General features: G+C 47.0%; 1 protein-coding gene across 1 annotated transcript; it reads left to right on the top strand.

Moving 5' to 3' along the window:
• Window positions 1-412: 412 nt before the first annotated feature.
• On the top strand, window positions 413-18,412 carry UAP1L1 (UDP-N-acetylglucosamine pyrophosphorylase 1 like 1). The gene is made up of 9 exons (XM_054646612.2): window positions 413-781; window positions 7,572-7,776; window positions 9,402-9,577; window positions 10,624-10,796; window positions 11,600-11,793; window positions 12,616-12,756; window positions 14,301-14,486; window positions 15,249-15,315; window positions 16,210-18,412. Exons 1-9 carry the CDS (start codon window positions 505-507, stop codon window positions 16,294-16,296), a joined length of 1,506 nt encoding a protein of 501 aa, XP_054502587.1. The 5' UTR covers window positions 413-504; the 3' UTR covers window positions 16,297-18,412.
• The last annotated feature ends 208 nt before the right edge of the window (window positions 18,413-18,620 follow it).

Genomic DNA, 18,620 nt, shown 5'->3' with positions numbered 1-18,620 from the left:
AGGGACAGGATCTGAGGGAATGGCCTGAAGTTGTGTCAGGGGAGGTTCAGTTTGGATATTGGAAAAAGGTTCTTTCCCAGACGGTGTTTGTGCACCAGAACAGGCTCCCCAGGGAACTGAACACAGCACTAAGCTGACAGAGCTCAAGGAGTGTCTGGACAACACTCCCAGGCACATGGTGTGACCTTGGGGATGGTGCTGGGCAGGGCCAGGAGCTGGACTCGATGATCCCTGAGAGTCCCTTCCAACTCAGACTATTCTGTGATTCCATGGGGGAAGCGCTGCGCTGGACGCAGTTCCTGCTGCGCTGGGAGTGGGGCGAGCCGACAAGCGCCTTCCGCAACCTCACAGCGAGAAGGCGCCGCAACCCCGGGACCGCGTGACCCGCGAGCGGCGGGGAGGGGCTCCGGGGGGCGGGACGGCACCTCTGGCTCCGCCCCGGCCCGGTGCTGCCCCGCCCGGTCCCGCCGCGTCCCGCGCCGCTCAGCCCGGACTCCCCACGCCATGGACCCTCCCGAGGAGGTGCGGGCGCAGCTGGAGCAGTGCGGACAGGGCCATCTGCTGCGGTTCTGGGCCGAGCTGGACACGGCGCAGCGCGGAGCGCTGTTGGCGGCACTGCCGCCGGGGCTGGGCGAGCACTGCCGGCAAGCGGCGGCGGCCGGGGCCCGCCAGCGCGGCCCGCACGAGCGCCTGGACGGCCGGATGGAGCCGCTCCCCGCCGAGCTGCTGGGCAGCGCCCGCCGCAGCGGCCCCGCCGCGCTGCAGCGCTGGGAGGCGGAAGGTGAGAGGGGCGCGAGGCCTCCTGTCCCTTCCGTTCTGGGGCTGCCGGGGTCCGGCGCGGGGGTTCGGGACCAGCCGCGTTCCGCCGAGCCCCAGCGGTGCGGGACAGGGGCTGCCCCCGGCGGGGCCCCGGGGCAGGAGCCGCCCCTTGCGGTGGCACCGCGGGGCGCTGGGCAGTCCATCCCCGGCACCGCGGTTGGGAGCCGCAGGGACGGCGGGTCGGGCAAGGAGGAAGAGAGCAGGGTCACGGCTACACCCCGGCCCTTAGCCCCGGCAGCCGGTGTCCTCGGCCCGGGGAACTTTGGTTGAGACACCGAGTTTTCACTGCGTTATGAAATGCACCGGCCGAGGCCCCGCGGCCGTGCCGGGCTGGATCAGAAGATCTCTACAATTCTGTGATGAGCAGTGATAGCTAGCTGGGGCTCAGTCTCTCCTCCCACAGAACAAGCGATGGGATAAAAGGAAAGAGCCTCAAGTTGTGTCAAAGGAGATTCAGGTTGAATATTGAGGAAAATTTCTTCACTGAAAGGGTGATGAGGCATTGGCACAGGCTGCCCAGGGCAGTTGTGGAGTCACCATCCCTGGAAGTGTTCAAAAAGCAAGTGGATATGACACAATAGTGTTTAGAGGACATGGGGTTGTTTTACAGTATCTGTCATGAAAAAATGTAATACTAGAGGATTTAAAGGGGCTCCAAGAGAGCTTGAGAGGAACTTTGGACAAGGACTTGGAGTGACAGAGCAAGGGGGAATGGTTTCACACTGACAGAGGGCAGGGTTAGATTAGATATTAGGAAGAAATTGCTCCCTGTGAGTGGTGAGGCTTTGGCACAGGTTGCCCAGAGAAGCTGTGGCTGCCTCTGGATCCCTGAAAGTGTTCATGCCAGGTTGGATGGGGCTTGGAGCAACTTGGGGTAGTGGAAGGTGTTCCTGCCTGTGGCAGGGGGTGGAATGAGATGGTCTTTAAGGTGCCCTGCAATCCAAACCATTCTATGACTATGAGTCCCTGGGGAAGGTGGGAGTCTGGGGGGTTTCATTGCTGCTGAGCTGGGTAGCTGCCTGGAGGATGAGCTCCCAGCCCACCAAAAGGTGCAAAGGTCGGTCTCAGGCGCTGATCCCCATCCTTGCTGTGTCATGTGCAGCAGGAAGCTGATGGGATCTGGGAGAAGCCCAGGAAAGTCCATAATCCATGATTTTTGGAGCCTGGTAGATGCAGGTGTGTGAAAGCTAGGTGTAATGGGGGAGCTGGTGGCTGGATGTGCCCTTCCCACAGCATGTAAGTCTCACATGGATGTCCTGTGCTTTTTTCTAAGTGTACACTCTTATTTATTTATAAGGGCTCATATGTGTCTTGGATCTTTCTTTATAAAACATAACAGCACCATTAAAAATAATTTTAATAATAAAAGAAAACCAGGAAGACTCATCTGGGTTGTAGAGATACTTGCCTGATTTTCGACAAGTGGTTGCACAGCCTTGGCCCAACGTTGCCAGTAAAGAGGTGAGGATGTGTGGGCAGGGGAGTAAAATTTTCCAAGCAGAAACAGAAATAGAAGCATCAGGGTCACAGGGCAGAGAAGCTTTTCTGCTGTGTCAGACTCCACTCATGAGGCTGAGTGGTGATGGAGGGAACATAAGCTGGTACAGTGAATCACAGAATCCCAGAATGGTTTAGGTTGGAAGGCACCTGAAAGACCATCTCATTCCACCCCCTGCCATGGACAGGGTCACTTTCCACTGTCCCAGGCTGCTCCATGCCCTGTCCAGCCTGGCCTTGGAAACTTCCTGGGATCCTGGCTCAGCCACAGCTTCTCTGGATAACCCGTGCCAGGGCCTGCCCACCCCCACAGGGAACAATTTCTTCCCCATATTGCATCTATCCCTGCCCTCTGGCAGTGGGAAGCCATTCCCTGTGTTCTGTCTCTCCATCCCTTGTCCCCAGTCCCTCTCCTGCTCTTCTGGAGCTCCTTTAGGCCCTGGAAGGGGATCTGAGCTCTCCCAGGATCTTTCTCATCTCCAGGTAAATGCCCCCAGCTCCATGGCCTCCTCTGGACTCTCTCCAGCAACTCTGTGTCCTTCTCATGCTGACAACCTCAGAGCTGAAGGCAGCACTGCAGGTGTGGTCTCACCTGAGCAGGGCAGAGAATTCCCCCTTCTCACTTGCTGCCCCTTGTGGTATCAGCCCAGGGCACAGGGACTTTCTGGATTTTAGTGTGCTTGGTCAGGGCACGTTGAGCTTCTCATCCACCCACACCCCCAAGTCCATCTTGGCACGGCTATTTGAGGGTGTCACAGTGAGGAGGAAGGGACCCTTTGAGCCCTAGAGGCAGATGGGGCTGGGTCAGGGCTCCATAGTTAAACTAACAGCTTTAGCAAACTGGGTCACTTGTCCCCCAGCCAGCTAGGCAAGTGAGGAGCTGGTGTGTCTGCCATGTGTCGTTGGCTGCAGCATGGAAAGGAAAGGAAGGCCAGGCTACCTGTGTGGACTGGCTTTGCTGGTTGCCAGTACTGCCTGCAGCAGCCCAGGTCTAATATGTTTGGGATCCTGCTGCTGTGCCCAAATCATCTGGCCCTAAAGTCTGATGGCTCCAGGCCACCTCAGCCCTGCAGGCAGCCCGAACTTTTACCAGAAGGCCTACACACAGATGTTCTGTTTCATTTGGTTTGTTTTCATGATCTGGTTTAAGGCTGAAGAGGGATTTTATTTCCTGGAACAGGGCAATCAGGACAAAAGACTTTGTACCACTGAACCCGGGCATTGCTGTGTGTCCCTGCAGATGTGGCAGCATTCTTGCATGGCATTTCCCAGTGGAAGCAGCACCATGGGCACAGGCTTTGCAGGATCTTGGGTCTCTGAGGGGATGCAGCTCTGAAAGGCCTTTGTTTGTGGTATGTTGAGCAGGCTGGGAGCAGATGAGCCATCCCAGCCTGCTGTCCAGTGTCCCTGAGACTGCATGGCTGGTACAGCCTGTGGCTGTGGGGTCATCATCACACTGAGCTGAGATGCTCTGTGCTCTGTCGGTGGGTATCTGAGCTCCCTACAGCTGCCACCTGCATTGCATCCTCTAAAGACTGAACAGCTGAAATGATATCTCCTCCTTCCCCCTCCCTCTTTTTCTATGATAAAAAATTATGGATAAGAACCAGACAACTGAAAACTTGCTTTGGGAACACCTGAGACATTTTTAATAGTTAAAAAACAAATACTGTTGCTTTGTGTCTCAGACAAAAAAACTGCCTGGTCAGATTTGCTTTCAGATCTTAAACACTGACATTTAATAATCACATTTTCTGGGCAGCCCTAGGAATGATGGTATAAATCAAACATAGATGCAACACTTTTTCATTCTGTCAGTGTTTTATTAATGAAATCTAAGTCATGGCCATGGGCTGAGGTGTACCCCATCTCACTAGAGAGTTTGATGAGCCATTCTGAGTTATCTGACTGCTTTGCAGAATTGAAAAGTTTGGAGTCTTTTTCTCTTACTGACTGCTGTTGTAATGGGACTGATGTGCCTGTTCAGTAAGAAAATTCAGTCTGTTCTTGCAAGACCAATCTGTTCCTCCTACAAAATCTATTTTTGTTTTTTTACTTTTTCTCCAGAGTAGGACTAACTGCAGCATTGGTGGGTATCTCAGCATTTTCTCTTTAGCTGAGCTGTGTGTGTTTCATATGCTGCAGAAAATAAGGTGGATTTTTTAAAAGGGGATAGATCTTTCCATTGCAGCCAGATGAGTCAGTTCTTAGGAACTTTAGTTGTGAGTGTTGGTAATTTTACAGTTGGGAAGTCAGAGCAGAGCTACTTACCCAAATTTTTGGTGTTATTTGTTTTCGTGGTGACCTAAGACCAGAACTTGGAAAACTGTCTGAGTTGTAGGGTTGTATCATAAATACTGATAATGCCATAAATTATGGGATGCACTCTCCTGTCTGGGTTGTTCTTGTGCACCCTGGTGAGCCCTCCTGGAATATGGCCCTGTCAGTCTGCAGGACTGTAAAAAAAGTGACATCATCAATGTTATCAGTGATATTGCTTTGGGCTTGAGTTTATCCCACTGATGTTGAGGTTTCAGTCCCTGCAGTGAGAGGCCCCTCCAGGAGATGGGTGTGAGATGGCAACTCCTCCTTGGGCAGATCCCATCCCCTTGTCATTGCGTGGAAAACTTCAGAGAACTTGCTATCTCCTGTGGGGTATCTTCATTTCAGTGGGGTGACACCAGCTGTGGCACCTGTGAGCTGTGGCTGAGAATTGTAGTTCCTTGGTAGTGTGGAGCAGAGTGGAGACCTCCTTGACTTTCCCAATACAGTGTTGACTTCAGAGCATCATTCATGTAAATGGTGCTCTTGGTCACAATCTGTTGCTCTGCAGAAACGTCTAATTTGGGATCTGTGGGATGTGGTCTGTTGCATCAGAATGTGAGTGTGTATGTTTGTGTGAGGCTGGCAGTGCAGGGGGAAGATGCAGCAGGGCAAGTGCCTGACTTGTTCCACTGGTGGGTGAATTTGAATTGCATTCCAAAGCAGCATCCCTCATGCTGCAGCAACTGAGAGCAGCAAATGCTGAGCTCAGACCTCAAGCAGCTTTGGTTTGAATTGCTGTGAAATACTTTAGCTCAAGTTTCAGTTCTAGATTATTTTAAAGAAAAGGAATTCTTAAAAAATGTTTTAATTGCCCATTTCACTGAATCACAGAATGGTTTGCATTGGAAGGGATGTTAAGGACAAGATTATCTTCTTCTAACTCTCCTGCCACGGGTGTGGATGCCACCCACTATATGAGATTGCTCAGGGCCTTGTCCAACCAGGCGTTAAGTACTTCCAGGGATAAGGCAGAACAGTTTGGAAGTGTCCCACAGGGCAACTTTTTTAGGAATTTTTTTCCCCTCCATAAATTCTTTCTGTGCAGGCTCCCAGTAGGGAAACAGCCACCACCCAAGCCAGGGCATGAGATGATTTGGAGCCATGCTCTGGTGCCTCTCTATTCAGCTCTTTCCCTTCTCCTGCAGTGATGCCCTGCACTAGCAAACAGCTGAGCATGCAGGAAAACCACGTGATGGGACTGGGGCAAGTACTTGTTGTAAGTACTAGCTGAGACCCTCTGCTCTGTACTTTGAGTGTCATGGGCAGCTCATTGTGTCATGGAAGCACAAAGGAGTCATTTATTGCTTGTGGTTTCTTGTGAAATGCTGGATGTCTTAGTTGCATCACCACGCAGCTCACCCAGATCCTCCCATGTCTTTTACATTACCAATTTAAACCTATTCAAGCTTCCTCTGCTGTCCAAGGACCTCCTGAGACTTAGAAATCCCAAGATTTCTACACACAGGTTTCTTCTTAGGGAGCTCTCCTAATCCCACTTGGACGATTGAAGATCTCCCAAGGTGGCTTCCAGATCTCACTCCTGTGGCCCTGTGACCCCAGAGGTTACTCTACAGCAGAACCTTGGCTGTGGAACTGGCCCCCTGTGTGCCAGGACACCATCAGTCTTTTTGGAAAGGGTGTGTTTAGGGAGAAAGTCTTGTGTTACTGCTGTGGTAAGACTGAAACTTGTAAGCATGGGAAGGGGAATGGTGTTACTGCAATGTCATGGACAGCTTCAATCTTTGCTTACAAAATTGCTGGAAGCTGCAGTTTTGAACAGAATTAAAACTGAGCCAGGTTGTTAAAACAGCATGTTGTCTTCAAGAAGAACCATTTTTGCTCTATTGTGCATTTAAACAGCCAATTATTTAAAGATTAGCATAAACCCAATCCTGTTCTTTTCTAATTTAATTTCTTTGGTCCCCATATCTTTCAGTCCAAATCAGGAATATTTTAGCCTCAGCTGTGGTTAATGTGAGGTGTTTCCTGAAGGCTGGGGTGCTCCACAGGCTGTCCTTGGCTGCAGGAGCAGTGGCAGTTCAGTGCTGTGTGATGGCAGAAGGCCCTGATAGCTACCTGCAGCAGAACTGTGGCTTCTGACGTGGCAAGCCTAATGTTCCTTGCATTCCCAGAGAAACTCAAAAGTGTTCCCTAATAAAAAACCTTTCTCACAGTTGTCAGTCGTTATTGTGATGTTGACTTTGGAGAAGGCAGGGACCAGAGTTGGAGAGTGATCTGAGTGTTTATTATGTGCTCTGGTTCTTTCCCAGATTCTGGACTTCCCTGATTTGTCAGGAGCACTGACACTGGTTTCAATTAGGTTGTGGAAGTTGTAGCTCCTGCAGGCTTGGCTGTATTACCATCCCTGACTGCAGCTGTGTTCAGCTTCTATTGAAGCTGGAGCACAGGTACAGATTATTGATTAAGGCAGATTCCAGAAATCCTCCTGCTTTACTCAAGATGATGAGACTCTGCTTCTTTGGGATATAGGAATGATAAGGGACCTCTGGAGGTCTCTAGTCCAACTCCCATTTGGAACAAAACTGTAAACAGCCTCAGGGCAGGTCAGCTACAGCTTTACTAACCTTGAAAACCTTAGGGGACATTCCTTCCTCTCTGGGTGTCTTTTCTAGTGCTGCACTACCTCCCTAGTAAAGATTTTGTATCCTAATTTGAATCTCCTAAGCTGCAGCTCATGGCTATTGTCTGTTTTTGCACCAGTTGCTGCTTTAGGTAAAGAAACTGCTGCATCCAGGAGTTGAAAGGAATTTTCTCCTCTGTGTGCAGTGGCATATTTCTCTCTGAGCTGCCAACACTGAACTGGCAGCTTCTGGCTGTTGCCTGAGCTCTGCAGAAACGCTCAGGAGAAGAATGTAGGGTGTTGATTGCTTTGGAGGTTCTTATATTCCCTTGGGCTTCTTTTTCTACAGGTTTACATCAGATTTCACAGAACAAGGTGGCAGTGCTACTTCTGGCTGGAGGACAAGGAACCCGCCTGGGAGTCAGCTATCCCAAGGGCATGTACAACGTGGGGTTGCCCAGTGGCAAGAACTTGTATCAGATCCAAGCAGAAAGAATCCGCAAAGTGGAGCAGCTTGCTGGCAAGAGACACCACTGCAAGTGTGTCATTCCCTGGTAGGTGACCTAAAGCCAGATCTGCTGTGCAGGGCTCTTTGCATTCCAGTCTTGCCCGTGTTGTCTTCAAGAAGCACTAAGCTGGGTGCTGTACAGACAGGTTGAGAGGAGCCTTTTGTTGGCAGGATTTGTGATGGCAGAGGCTGGAGGAGGGTGCAGAGGGATGGGAGGTGGCAGGTCCATGTCTGCAGACCTGAGGGATTGAGTACTGCCTTTGTATCACTGACCACAACACTAACTGCTGTACCTTGCTGGCTTTGCAAGCAGCTACTCGCAACACTGTAAACAGCACTTTTCAGTGATTGTGGCAGATGCTGTACAAGAAATTTAATCCATTTCTGCTTTCTCAGGTTCCTGCATGGAGGACAACCTAGAGCTTGCCTTCCAAGCCCTTCTTCCTGCCCTTGTCCATAATTATGCAAAAAACCTCTTGCTTTGTGTTCAGGCCACCTCCTGCTGTCACTGTTCACAGTTGCCCATTCTGCTGGCTGCTCCTGGCATTCAAAAGAGATGAGCTCTGGGCAGAGTGCAAAATGTGAATTCCCTATGGGGTGTGGTGGGTGAGAGGAAGGCACTGCAGATGTGTCTGGAAATGTTTTCTGCTAAATGCTCTCTGTTAGACCATGAGGACTATGTAGAAATACCCTTTTGGAATCAGTGTCTGGTCTGAGCCCGGGTTTTGGCAGTGAAAGAGTAGGTGTCTGAGGGCTTCAGGGTGCCACATTGTTTTACAAATTGGAGGCCAAATTTGATTCATACATTGTTTCCTCATGGAAGGTGAGTCCATATTGTGCTTCTTCCTGGAGCCTTGTATACAGGACCTGAATTGCAAATGCATCATCCCTGGTGCTGCTGGAAGCCAGGATGGATTATTTGCAAGATGCCACATCTGTTTCCAGTTCCCATCCTGGGGGTGAGGAGGCAGTTGAAGCATTTTGCTGCTCCAGTATACCTGGGCCCAGGCTATGGTGTGCTACAGAGATGTAAATTGGGGATGGGGAATTGAGGTCCAGGCTCTTCTATGTTGTTTTCTCATGCTCACAGAGGACCCTGTATTCCTTTGCCGATAGTTGAAGAGTTTGACAGGTAGATGATGAAGGTGGTTTTTAGACAGTAGTGGAGGAAGAGACAGAAGCAATGTGGAGCTGAAAGGAAAGGAGGAAATAGAAATACTTACAACAAAAACAAACCATGCAGCCAACATATGGAAATACTGCTGTTTGCCTTGGCACTGAAGAGGTGCTGGCAGAATGAATTGGCCAGGGTTTCTATAGACATTTAACATCAGTTTGAATCTAGAGTGAATGAGGGTGTTTTCTGCCCTTTGTCCTGTTTTCCAGCTCATCCAGGTATCCAGATGTTGTTCACATTTAGGGCAAGGCTCTTCTGTCCTGGCTGGAGCTAGGCCAGGGTAGGATCATGCCCTGATATGGTCATAGGACCCCATGCAGCCTTACTGCAGGATGAGTTCTGGAGGAGAGCTCTCATGTGCAGTTGCTCACCACAGGATGCTGCCGTGTCTCTCATTTTACACTCCTGGGATTCCTCTCTTTTTTCTTCAGTTTGTAGTTTTGCCTTTTGCTTGTGTTGTTCTTTCTCATTGCCAAGTCCCCATTCCTGCCTAGGTACATCATGACAAGTGAGTTCACACTGGGGCCGACAGAAGAGTTTTTTGTACAACACAACTACTTCAACTTGGACAGATGCAATGTTGTCATGTTTGAACAGCGGATGCTGCCTGCTGTCACCTTTGATGGGAAGGCTATCTTGGAGGAGAAGGGGAAAATTGCCATGGCTCCAGGTACCTGCTTGCTCTTCCATACTGCGGTACTGTCATATGTGTTGGTACTTGCTATGGGCCATCAGCCTGCCTGGGCACACAGAGTAGGCTGTGGGGGTCAGGGCTAATGCTTCCAGTTAATGTGGAAAGGTTCTCTAATGTTTCAGGCTGGTAATCAGGAGCATACATCTGTTTAGTTCTGGCTGGACATTTGACCACAACACATGTTTTTTTATCCAAGTCTGGGAGTGTTGGCAGGATTAAAAGTGCTGTGGCTGCGGGGTAGGAGAAAGGTGCATTACCAGAGCTCTCTATGAGGTCTCTGGAGCGCTGCCTCCTGTGGTGAAGATCAGGAGCTCAAGGCTGATAGCTGGAAATAGGCAAAAAAGCAGCAAGAAGATGAGCTCTTTTCAAAATGACAGCAATGTCTCACCTTGTAATGTTCTTTTAACCTAGACATGGTAAGAGACTTGGTGAGGGCAGCCCAGCTGGGACTGTGTTGCAGCTGCAGAGTGGTTCTCCTGAGCTGACAGGGGCATCTCAGGAGGAACTGTAAATGGGTGATCTGTGATAAACATGCATGTGTCTTTTGTACAGCTGCAGTTCAAGCCTTTGAAAAGGCATTGAGGAGTTGGGGGAGGAAGATAAACAGAGAATAAGATTTATTTTAGTCTTTCTCCAAGAAAGAGAATAAATATGCTTTTGCCCCATACTGGAGGAGAAGTGTAAAAGACTTTTCCCACCCTCTGCATAGATTTGCCCTGTTGTAGTCTCCCTCTGAGGATCTTAGTAATCTTCATAAAGTCTCATAATGCTCAGTGAGGCTGGTCCCCATGGTCCCACTCTTCAAGTGAGAGAACTGGGGTGAAAAGAAGAACATGCTTCCCTGAACTGTGGCAGAACCGGAAATAAAACCTGTTACCTTTGACTCTTGGCTAGAAAGCATTCCATACTCTTCCATTCAAGAAAGTTTGTTCAGTACTTTCTGCTTTTGCTCTGTTAGCTATAAAAAACCCACCCCAAAGTTACAAATGAGCCAAGACTTTCTCTTTTCTCTTGCATTATAGATGGCAATGGTGGCTTATACCGTGCTTTGATGGATAATAAGATCTTGGATGATATGAAGCAGCGTGGAATCCAGTATGTCCATGTATATTGTGTGGACAACATCCTCGTGAAAATGGCAGATCCAGTCTTCATAGGTTTCTGTATTTCCAAAGGGGCAGACTGTGGTGCAAAGGTGAAGCAGTGCTAGCACTTGGCTGGTTTCCCACAGGGAGTTTGGGTCTGATGACACTTGGAAGCTGCTGGTTGCAGGGAGCTTACCCTTTGCCCATCAGCAGCTCACTCTGAGCAGGTTTAGAGTTCCTTGCTGCCTGCACTGCATTTCATATTCCTACCTGTGGGTGTCCTCTGTTCTTCCCAGAGTACTGTGGAAAATAAACCTCAGGTAGAGCAGGAAGTATATCTGCAAAGGAAACTGCACACTGGAATTGCTTTGCACCTATGCCCAGTCCTTGCTACAAAGGCACTTGGGCTGTCTAGAAGCCATATTGGACTGGGTTGTGTTTTATAAATGTGCCTTTAAGTCTAATTGAGGCATTTTTTGCGCTCTGCTGTGGAAGATGGGGAAAGCCTTAACAGCCTGGATTTTGTTAAGCTAAAGCAGCATGTGTCTGAAGAGAAATTTATGTCATCTGAGTCATTAGCTCTGTTCAGGCAAATGGGAAGTTGAAGGCTAATAGCTGCAAACAGCTTCCTTTTAATGCCAGATCCTGGTCCTTGATAAGAAAAGTGCCTCCCACTATGCAGATTGCTTTTAACTGTCTTCTGAGAAACTGTCAAATTAAGTGGTTGAGTACTGGTGTTTATGTTGAATTGTTGGGCAAAATGTGCCTCCAGACTGCTCTGTGCCCCTTACGAAGCCCTGAGGTGCTGGAGGATCAGCAGGCAACAGTCCCGTGGGATTGTTTGTACTTGGGAGTTGGAATAGTCCTGGGATTTTCTTCCTCTTTGTTATAAATCTATGTCCTGTGGCTGTAGGTAGTGGAGAAGGCCTACCCCACGGAGCCTGTTGGGGTGGTGTGCTGTGTGGATGGCGTGTACCAGGTGGTGGAGTACAGCGAGATCAGCCCGGAGACTGCACAGCAGCAGCGCCCTGAGGGGGGACTGGTGTTCAGTGCTGGCAACATCTGTAACCACTTCTTCACTGTTGAGTTCCTGGAAATAGTGGCCCAGTAAGTCCCAGCAGACCTTCTAGGTAGCTGTGCAGCCCAGAAATACCTCCAAGACAGGGTGTTCCTGTTTTGCACTCTGGAATTTTAGTTATGGTTATTACCTATGTTGCCTTTCAGCTCCTATCTCTTCCAAACACCTGAATCCCCTTTCTGACAGCCCCAGCATACTCTCCAGGCCCTACCCAAGGAAGAGGTTCCCAGGTTCACTGTAACTAAATCAATTGAGAAATACCAGTGCACAATCTTCCTGGGCCTTCAAGGGTAAGCAGCTATGCAGGCTGCAGTGTGGTCAGTGATGCAGCCTCATACCATGGATTGCTACAGGGAATGTCAGCCATGCCAATGCTTGGGACAACAGAGTTTGTGGGAGAGGGTGAAGTTGCGGGTGGACTCTGCACCTTGGTGTGGGGAATGGGGATGTGATGCTGGGCATTCAGTGAGCAGCTGTACAACCTTCCTGAAGAGCTTGAACCACCTTTGGGTGAGGGATCTGCCCTGCTCCGTTTTCAGCCCAATCAGGTAACAATTTGGGTTGCCTCTTTTTTTTTGTAACCTCTGCCTGCAATTTTAGCTTGATGCATACTTCTCCCTCTCCTCTGACTGTCATGTCCCAGTAGTACAGAGAGAGCCCATGGCCAGGCTGCTCTGCTTAGGGAAGTGTTTCCTGGATGTGACTTTGATCACTTGGGAGGGAGCAACACCCACAAACAGTTGAGAGTTGACCCAGAGCAGTAATGAGCCATTTGCTTCCCTCAAGTGTATTCCTTTTTTTCTAAGTGAGATTGAACTAAATAAAATGGTTGGTTTCTTCTCCTTTTGCAGGAAATGGGAGTCACAGCTGAAGCATCATGTAGCTATAAAGAAGGTGCCCTACATTGACAAGGAGGGAAATCTGGTAAAACCACTAAAACCGAACGGGATAAAGCTGGAGAAGTTTGTGTTTGATGTGTTCCAGTTCTCTAAGTTAGTGGCAGACATAATTTTACTTTTCTCCTCCCCTTCTCAGTGTTTGTTTGAATGACTGTAGGTTGAAACAAGCTATCCCAGGGAGCATGTGGTTTGTGGGTGGCTTGTTAGGAAGGTTGTTGGATCTACACCCAGCTCCAATCCAACAGTAACACTGCGGGCTCTAAGGGGAGCTCACAAGGCACTCAGTGCTTGCACCAACCCTGCTCCCACACTGGTCATCCTCCTGAGGATGTGTTGGCTGCCCGGGCCTCTGCCAGCCTGGGAAAAACAAAAGGAAATTGAGTGCAAAGCCAATGAAGCACATATTGGAGTATTCAGACTTGCAAAAATTGGGTCTTTCAGCATTGTGGCTTCCATGACAACTACAGCTCTGGTTACATTTTTGGGTGCTGTTAAGCCAGGGCTCAGCTTGTACCCTTTGTGCTTGGAAAATTGTTTACTTAAGCACCTTGGGGCCAAGTGGAACTGTCAGTGTTCGCTTTCCAAATTCTGCAACATAGCTGGGAGTGCTGTGACATATATAGTATGGGATACTTGTGTCTAGGGAATATAGGATTTTAGCAATTAAGCATAAGCGTTGTTATAAAATCTATTTTTCCAAGGTCTCAAATTCAGCAGTGAAGATTCTGTTTTAGGCTTTAATAAATGCCCAAGAGGGACCTGAGGCAAACTGAATTATCTTTGTTTGGGGATACTATTTCTCTTTTTATATTATTTCCTTTAGAATAGAGAGCTCAAGGTTTGAACCAGTGTCTGTTTCCTGACATGTGTTAAATAAAGTAGTATCAAACTAAAGACAAAACCAAAACCCAGGGTGATGGGAACGCTGCTGAGTTCTGAGCCGTGACAGAACTCATTTGCAAGCAGTGGTTCCTTGTGGTTTTTTAACAGCTCAAAACCACCTTGGCAGCTGTGCTTCACACATGAAGTGCAGAAATGCACATATGTTGTGGTGGTGCTTTTTAATTTGCACTCCCATTTCTGGTAAACAGCTGTACTTCACAATCACCTGTGAGGTCTCCCTTGTTGCTTGTTTGTCCCTAGGAGCTGGTGTCCTTAGTTGGTCCTTACCTACAGACTCCCAAGCAAGGGGGTATTTCTTGGGGCATGGTGGAGTGCTCTGCAGTGAGTGCACTGCTCATGCTCTGCCCAAGCTCTGGACAGTGCTGTGCTCTCTGTCCTGCTGTGTTCTGAGCTGTCTTGTCCAAGAACCTCCCACTGCCTAAAAAAGTTTCTGTGGCATATCTGCTGAACTGTTGCTTTTTCTCTCCCCTGTGCACAGCTCTGGTAGGTTGGGAGACTGCTGTTAAGTTCCCAAAGAGAGAAGGCTTCTTGTTTTTTTCCATTCAACAGCCCTGGTACTCCTTGGGTCTTCAGAATGGTAGTGGGCTTCCCTTGGCTTGACTGCCTCAGGCTGCATACAGTGCTTCTCCCAAAAATATATATGAGCCTTTCCTCATGAATGTTGTTGTTGCATTAGTGGGGCTGATGATTAGCTCTGGTTTTCATAATCATTGTTTTCTTCCCTTTGCTGGTAGGAATTTTGTGGCATTTGAAGTTCTGAGAGAAGAGGAATTCTCACCACTAAAAAATGCTGACACAGCTGACAAAGATACTCCTACCACTGCTCGGCAAGCCCTCCTGGCCCAGCATTACCGCTGGGCTCTCAAGGCTGGAGCCAGATTTGTGGATGAAAATGGTTGCAGGATACCGGAAAAACTCAGGTATAAATCTGTGACCTTCTCTGCCTCTTCTCTCATGGAAGAGCTCAGCGGTGCCAGCTGGCCAATGGCACATGCTGGGCTCTCCAAAATCGGGCATTAATGTAGTCACAGGGTGGCTTAGTGTGATTTTTATTCAGCAGGTCCCCTCTGGATATGCAGGTTGATATCTACACTTCCTGCTCCTCTTATGAGTGTGGGTGCTCCACATAGTTAGCGCTTGGGGCTCTGGGCATTCTATCTGGCAGATCCCTGCTCTTGGGGTTATGAGTTGGCCCTTCCTATAGCACCTTGTTAGACGATGGCAGTCTTTTCCATCACTCTGGATTTAGCAATGCAAGGAGTTTTAATTTGTCAGCCCTGACAGCTTTTTTGACTGCGTCCCCAACAGGATTCTCAGGTGGTCTTAAGGATTCGTTGTTAGAGTGATTACCAGTTCAGATACCTTCCTGCATCAGGTGTAATGGAAAGCTGCTTTTACTCTGTGGGGCCATTACTTCATCAACTCATAGTTCAATAGACCCACAAGTTGTTCATTTTACTTGAAAAGCATCTCTATAAAAGGGGTGTTTTGGTTTTGCTGAGTAACATTTGGGACCTGTAAATTCCTTTTTATTTTCACACTTTGTTTTCACATAATGTCTGGTGCATGTGACTTTGACAAATGTCTTATCCTTCTGGATATCCTATTCTGGATAAACTTTTGAAGAAGAAGCGCTGTTTTTTAACCATGGCAGGAAGTTAATCCTGTGTTCTCTTCTTTAGTCTCTCAGGAACTGAAGATCCTCCGGCTGTCTGTGAGATTTCTCCATTAGTGTCTTACTTTGGAGAGGTGAGAATAGCTATCTATGGAGGCATTTTTAAGAGTGTGCAGGTATGCATCTGACTTCCTTCCAAACAGGTGATTTCTTTAGCCTGGGCTTGATGAGAAATGGTAAGATCAAAGAAACAGTGACTTGGGCTCTGTGTTATCATTATGTGGTTCCATTATGATTTACTCTTCAGCAGTTTGTTCACTCTCAGTTTTAGCCATCTGTAAAATGAGATTTGCAACAAGGCTGCAGTTTCATTAAGGTTCACGAGCACTTTGAGATCTTAATAAGAAGTGCAGAATATTCAAATTTGGAAAACCATGGGTTCTATGCTTATTTGTGCTCATATCCCACAGTAAGTGAATCCTGACTGAGGAATATGGTATGTATGTTGGCTTTAGAGAAGCCATTGCTCAAGTTTGTCCCTCTGAAAATAATTGATCCTGAGAAACCTTCCATTTAATAACAAGAATAGGAGCTTCCCTATTGGATGGGCAGGGTGAGAAATAGTAGATTGCAGGAGAATGTGTGGGCACTGTTTGCTAGGTTTCCACATGTGTTAACTTGCAAGCCAGCTACCTGCAGTAGGTGTATTCCTCAACACGTGCAGGTGACAAACTCATTGCAATCAATAGGCGGTCAGAACAAAATGAAAACACGGAAATTAGACTTTTCTTTGCCAGGATTATTCTAATGTCAGTTAAGGACACACCTTCCCATGTTGTTCTCCCAAGAAGTTTGTTTCTGACATCAGGTTTTATGGTTCCTCAGCACTTCTGCTTCTTGAACCCCAGAAACACTTTCTGTCACTGGGGAAACTGTAACTCTTGCCTTGTCCCTGGCCTTTGTCTGTCACTTGAGGACCTAAAATAGTGCATTTACAGCCTAACAATACTGTTCTCACACTTTCTCAGGGTCTGGAGGTGTACATGAAGAACAAAGAATTCCCTTCTCCCTTTGTACTCGATGAAAACAAAGTGGAAATGCTGGAAAATTCTTGAAGTGGGAAGCCTTTCCTTCTCAAATCAGATCCATGTTTGTCAGATCCATTTTAAGAACTGACAGTACTAAAATGCACTATGAAGTGCATTATAAAAATTGCTTTTGTGGATTAACACTTTCTGGGTGCTAAACAGATCCTACATTTCTTATTCACTGTTGCATATGAATATGGAAAAGAGCCAGTCAAGGCCTGATAAATCAGCTTTGCCTTCAAGAAAATTCAGTTTCTTCAGTGCCTTGTTAGTTGTCTTGGTTGTGTTGGTGTGGTTGTTTTTTTTGGTTTGGTTTTGTTTCTAAATCATGTGCACAGTTGGAGTCAGACTGAGGTCCCATCCTGAAAAATATGGAAGGACTTTGGATACTGAGGTTTTCTCTCCAGTGGTCAGTTTTTTCCTAATCATGTGCTGATTAGAAGATCCAATTCAGCAATTGCATCCTCTAAGCAGATCATATAGAGTCTGCTGTATGGAGGGATGTTGCTGTGCCTAAGCATTGCTTGAGGCTTGGAGTCCAAAGTAGAGCAGACTAGTTTTGTATCTGGGCTCACTACTGCCATGCTTAGACTGATTGCTCCTTACAGTTGTAGTGACTTTTTTAATTAAAAAAAAAAAAAAGAATATTTTCACAACCCTCTGCCCTTCCTGACTATAACAGTTTTCCTTTCCATTTCCTGTTTTGTGTATATATATACAAACCAATATATACCATATCCCTCAGACAAGGTTCTCTTGGGGTACCTGAAAGTAGTAAAAGAAACAAATCCCAGTGGTAGAATTCAATGCCTAACCAAAACAAAACAAAACAAAAAAAAGACTCTCAGCATCAACAGGGTACACAGTAAAACACCAGCCTCCGCTTCTACAGTTTTTCTCCAGGTGATTTTCCAGCACTCTTTCACTTAGGCATCTATGGAATGACTTCCTTTCTTTTAGATATGTTACTAACCACAATGTAAAGTGTCAGCTAATGAAGGACACTAATTGTCAGAACATATGTAGCATGTGAACACAGCTCTGGCCAAGGAATCTCAGGGTAGCTCTGACCCTTGACCCACCAGTGATTCTTCATGTTCAGTTTTTGGACACTGCCCCAGAAAGCTCATGCTCATCTGATGCAGAACCTGCGCTGAGCATACCTGACTCAGTATGTTTCAGCCTTGGTGAGGATGTGTCAGCTGCACTCTCTGGTGGCTAGCCTTGGCATCAGAAGTGTTCCATACTCTTCCCCTAAACATGGTGTTAGGGAAGGTAGCGAGAAACACATTTCATCTGAAATGTTATTACATGCATCCGCTTCTACTGAGGAATTGCTTATGCTATTTCATTAAGCATAATTAAGTTCCATGGCTTTCTGCAATTTCTGATGTGAAGCTCTATTCAGAATAATAGAGAAGGGAATGAGGAAGTATAAAGATTACTTTGAGAGTAAATACAGTTTGTAAGTATGCTCAAGTTTTCCAAAGAAAGCATCTAAATGTCATTATCAGAGTTTTTGGTTGTAAAGTGTTTCTGCATGAACTTAAGTAATGATCCTTTCACACATGCAGACCAGCTAATGACTGGTTCTGATTACCTCAGTTGGCATGTGCAGCCAGTAATTCACATTTTTAGTATAAATGAAGCATTTGTCCTTGTCACCCAATTCTGTAGTCTTTTTGCAGTGTTTTATGACACATTCCATTTCTGTCAGTCAAGTTTTATATATGAGAACAAATTGTGTTGTATATTTGTATTGCTCAGAAGTTCAAGCACATGCTTCTTTTATACTGTGCTGTGCTATAAAGAAATATTTCTTTTGCTTTTTCTAAAGTTCTTTCTCTTTTGAAGCTTCAGTTTCCATGCACACAGAACAGAGCTGCTTACATGGTTTTCAAGAAGTTAAATTAGAATGCTAAATCTCTTGTCTCTTGGGTTTTTTATTTTCTATGACTCTTGACATTTTAAACTGGAACATAGAAACAATTTCGAGAGAACTTTAACAAAAAAAATCTGTCCTTATGTCTTTGTACACATTATAAAATGAAATAAGTACCTGAAACAAAGGGAACACCTGTATTACTTCAGAAACTTCTGGACATCTAAGCATTTTTAACAATAAAGATGTTACTGTGATTTATATGTGTTTGTTGTGTTTCTTGTACGTGAGAAAAGACACGCTTCTTGTCTCTGTCCCTGTAAATGTTGTCACTACAGCTGCAGGATGGTGTCACTGTTGGTGCATCTGGAGACTGCAGTGTCCACTCTTCAGATTACAGGGGCATATGGAACTGAGCAGAGGGTGATTCCTGAAGGGAGTTGACATTGTGAGATCTATTTTTTCATCA

The sequence above is a fragment of the Agelaius phoeniceus genome, chromosome 21 (assembly GCF_051311805.1).
Source record: "Agelaius phoeniceus isolate bAgePho1 chromosome 21, bAgePho1.hap1, whole genome shotgun sequence".
NCBI lineage: Eukaryota > Metazoa > Chordata > Aves > Passeriformes > Icteridae > Agelaius > Agelaius phoeniceus.
The sequence above is the reverse complement of the archived record's forward strand: the minus strand, read 5'-3'. Positions and strand labels throughout refer to the sequence as shown.

Bases quoted from the DNA above. Each gene is read 5' to 3' on its own strand.
- UAP1L1 (XM_054646612.2), top strand. From the start codon at position 505: ATGGACCCTCCCGAGGAGGTGCGGGCGCAGCTGGAGCAGTGCGGACAG. The intron at 12,757-14,300 runs GTTAGTGGCAGA...CTTTGCTGGTAG, and splicing joins GATGTGTTCCAGTTCTCTAA to GAATTTTGTGGCATTTGAAG. The intron at 15,316-16,209 runs GTGAGAATAGCT...ACACTTTCTCAG, and splicing joins TAGTGTCTTACTTTGGAGAG to GGTCTGGAGGTGTACATGAA.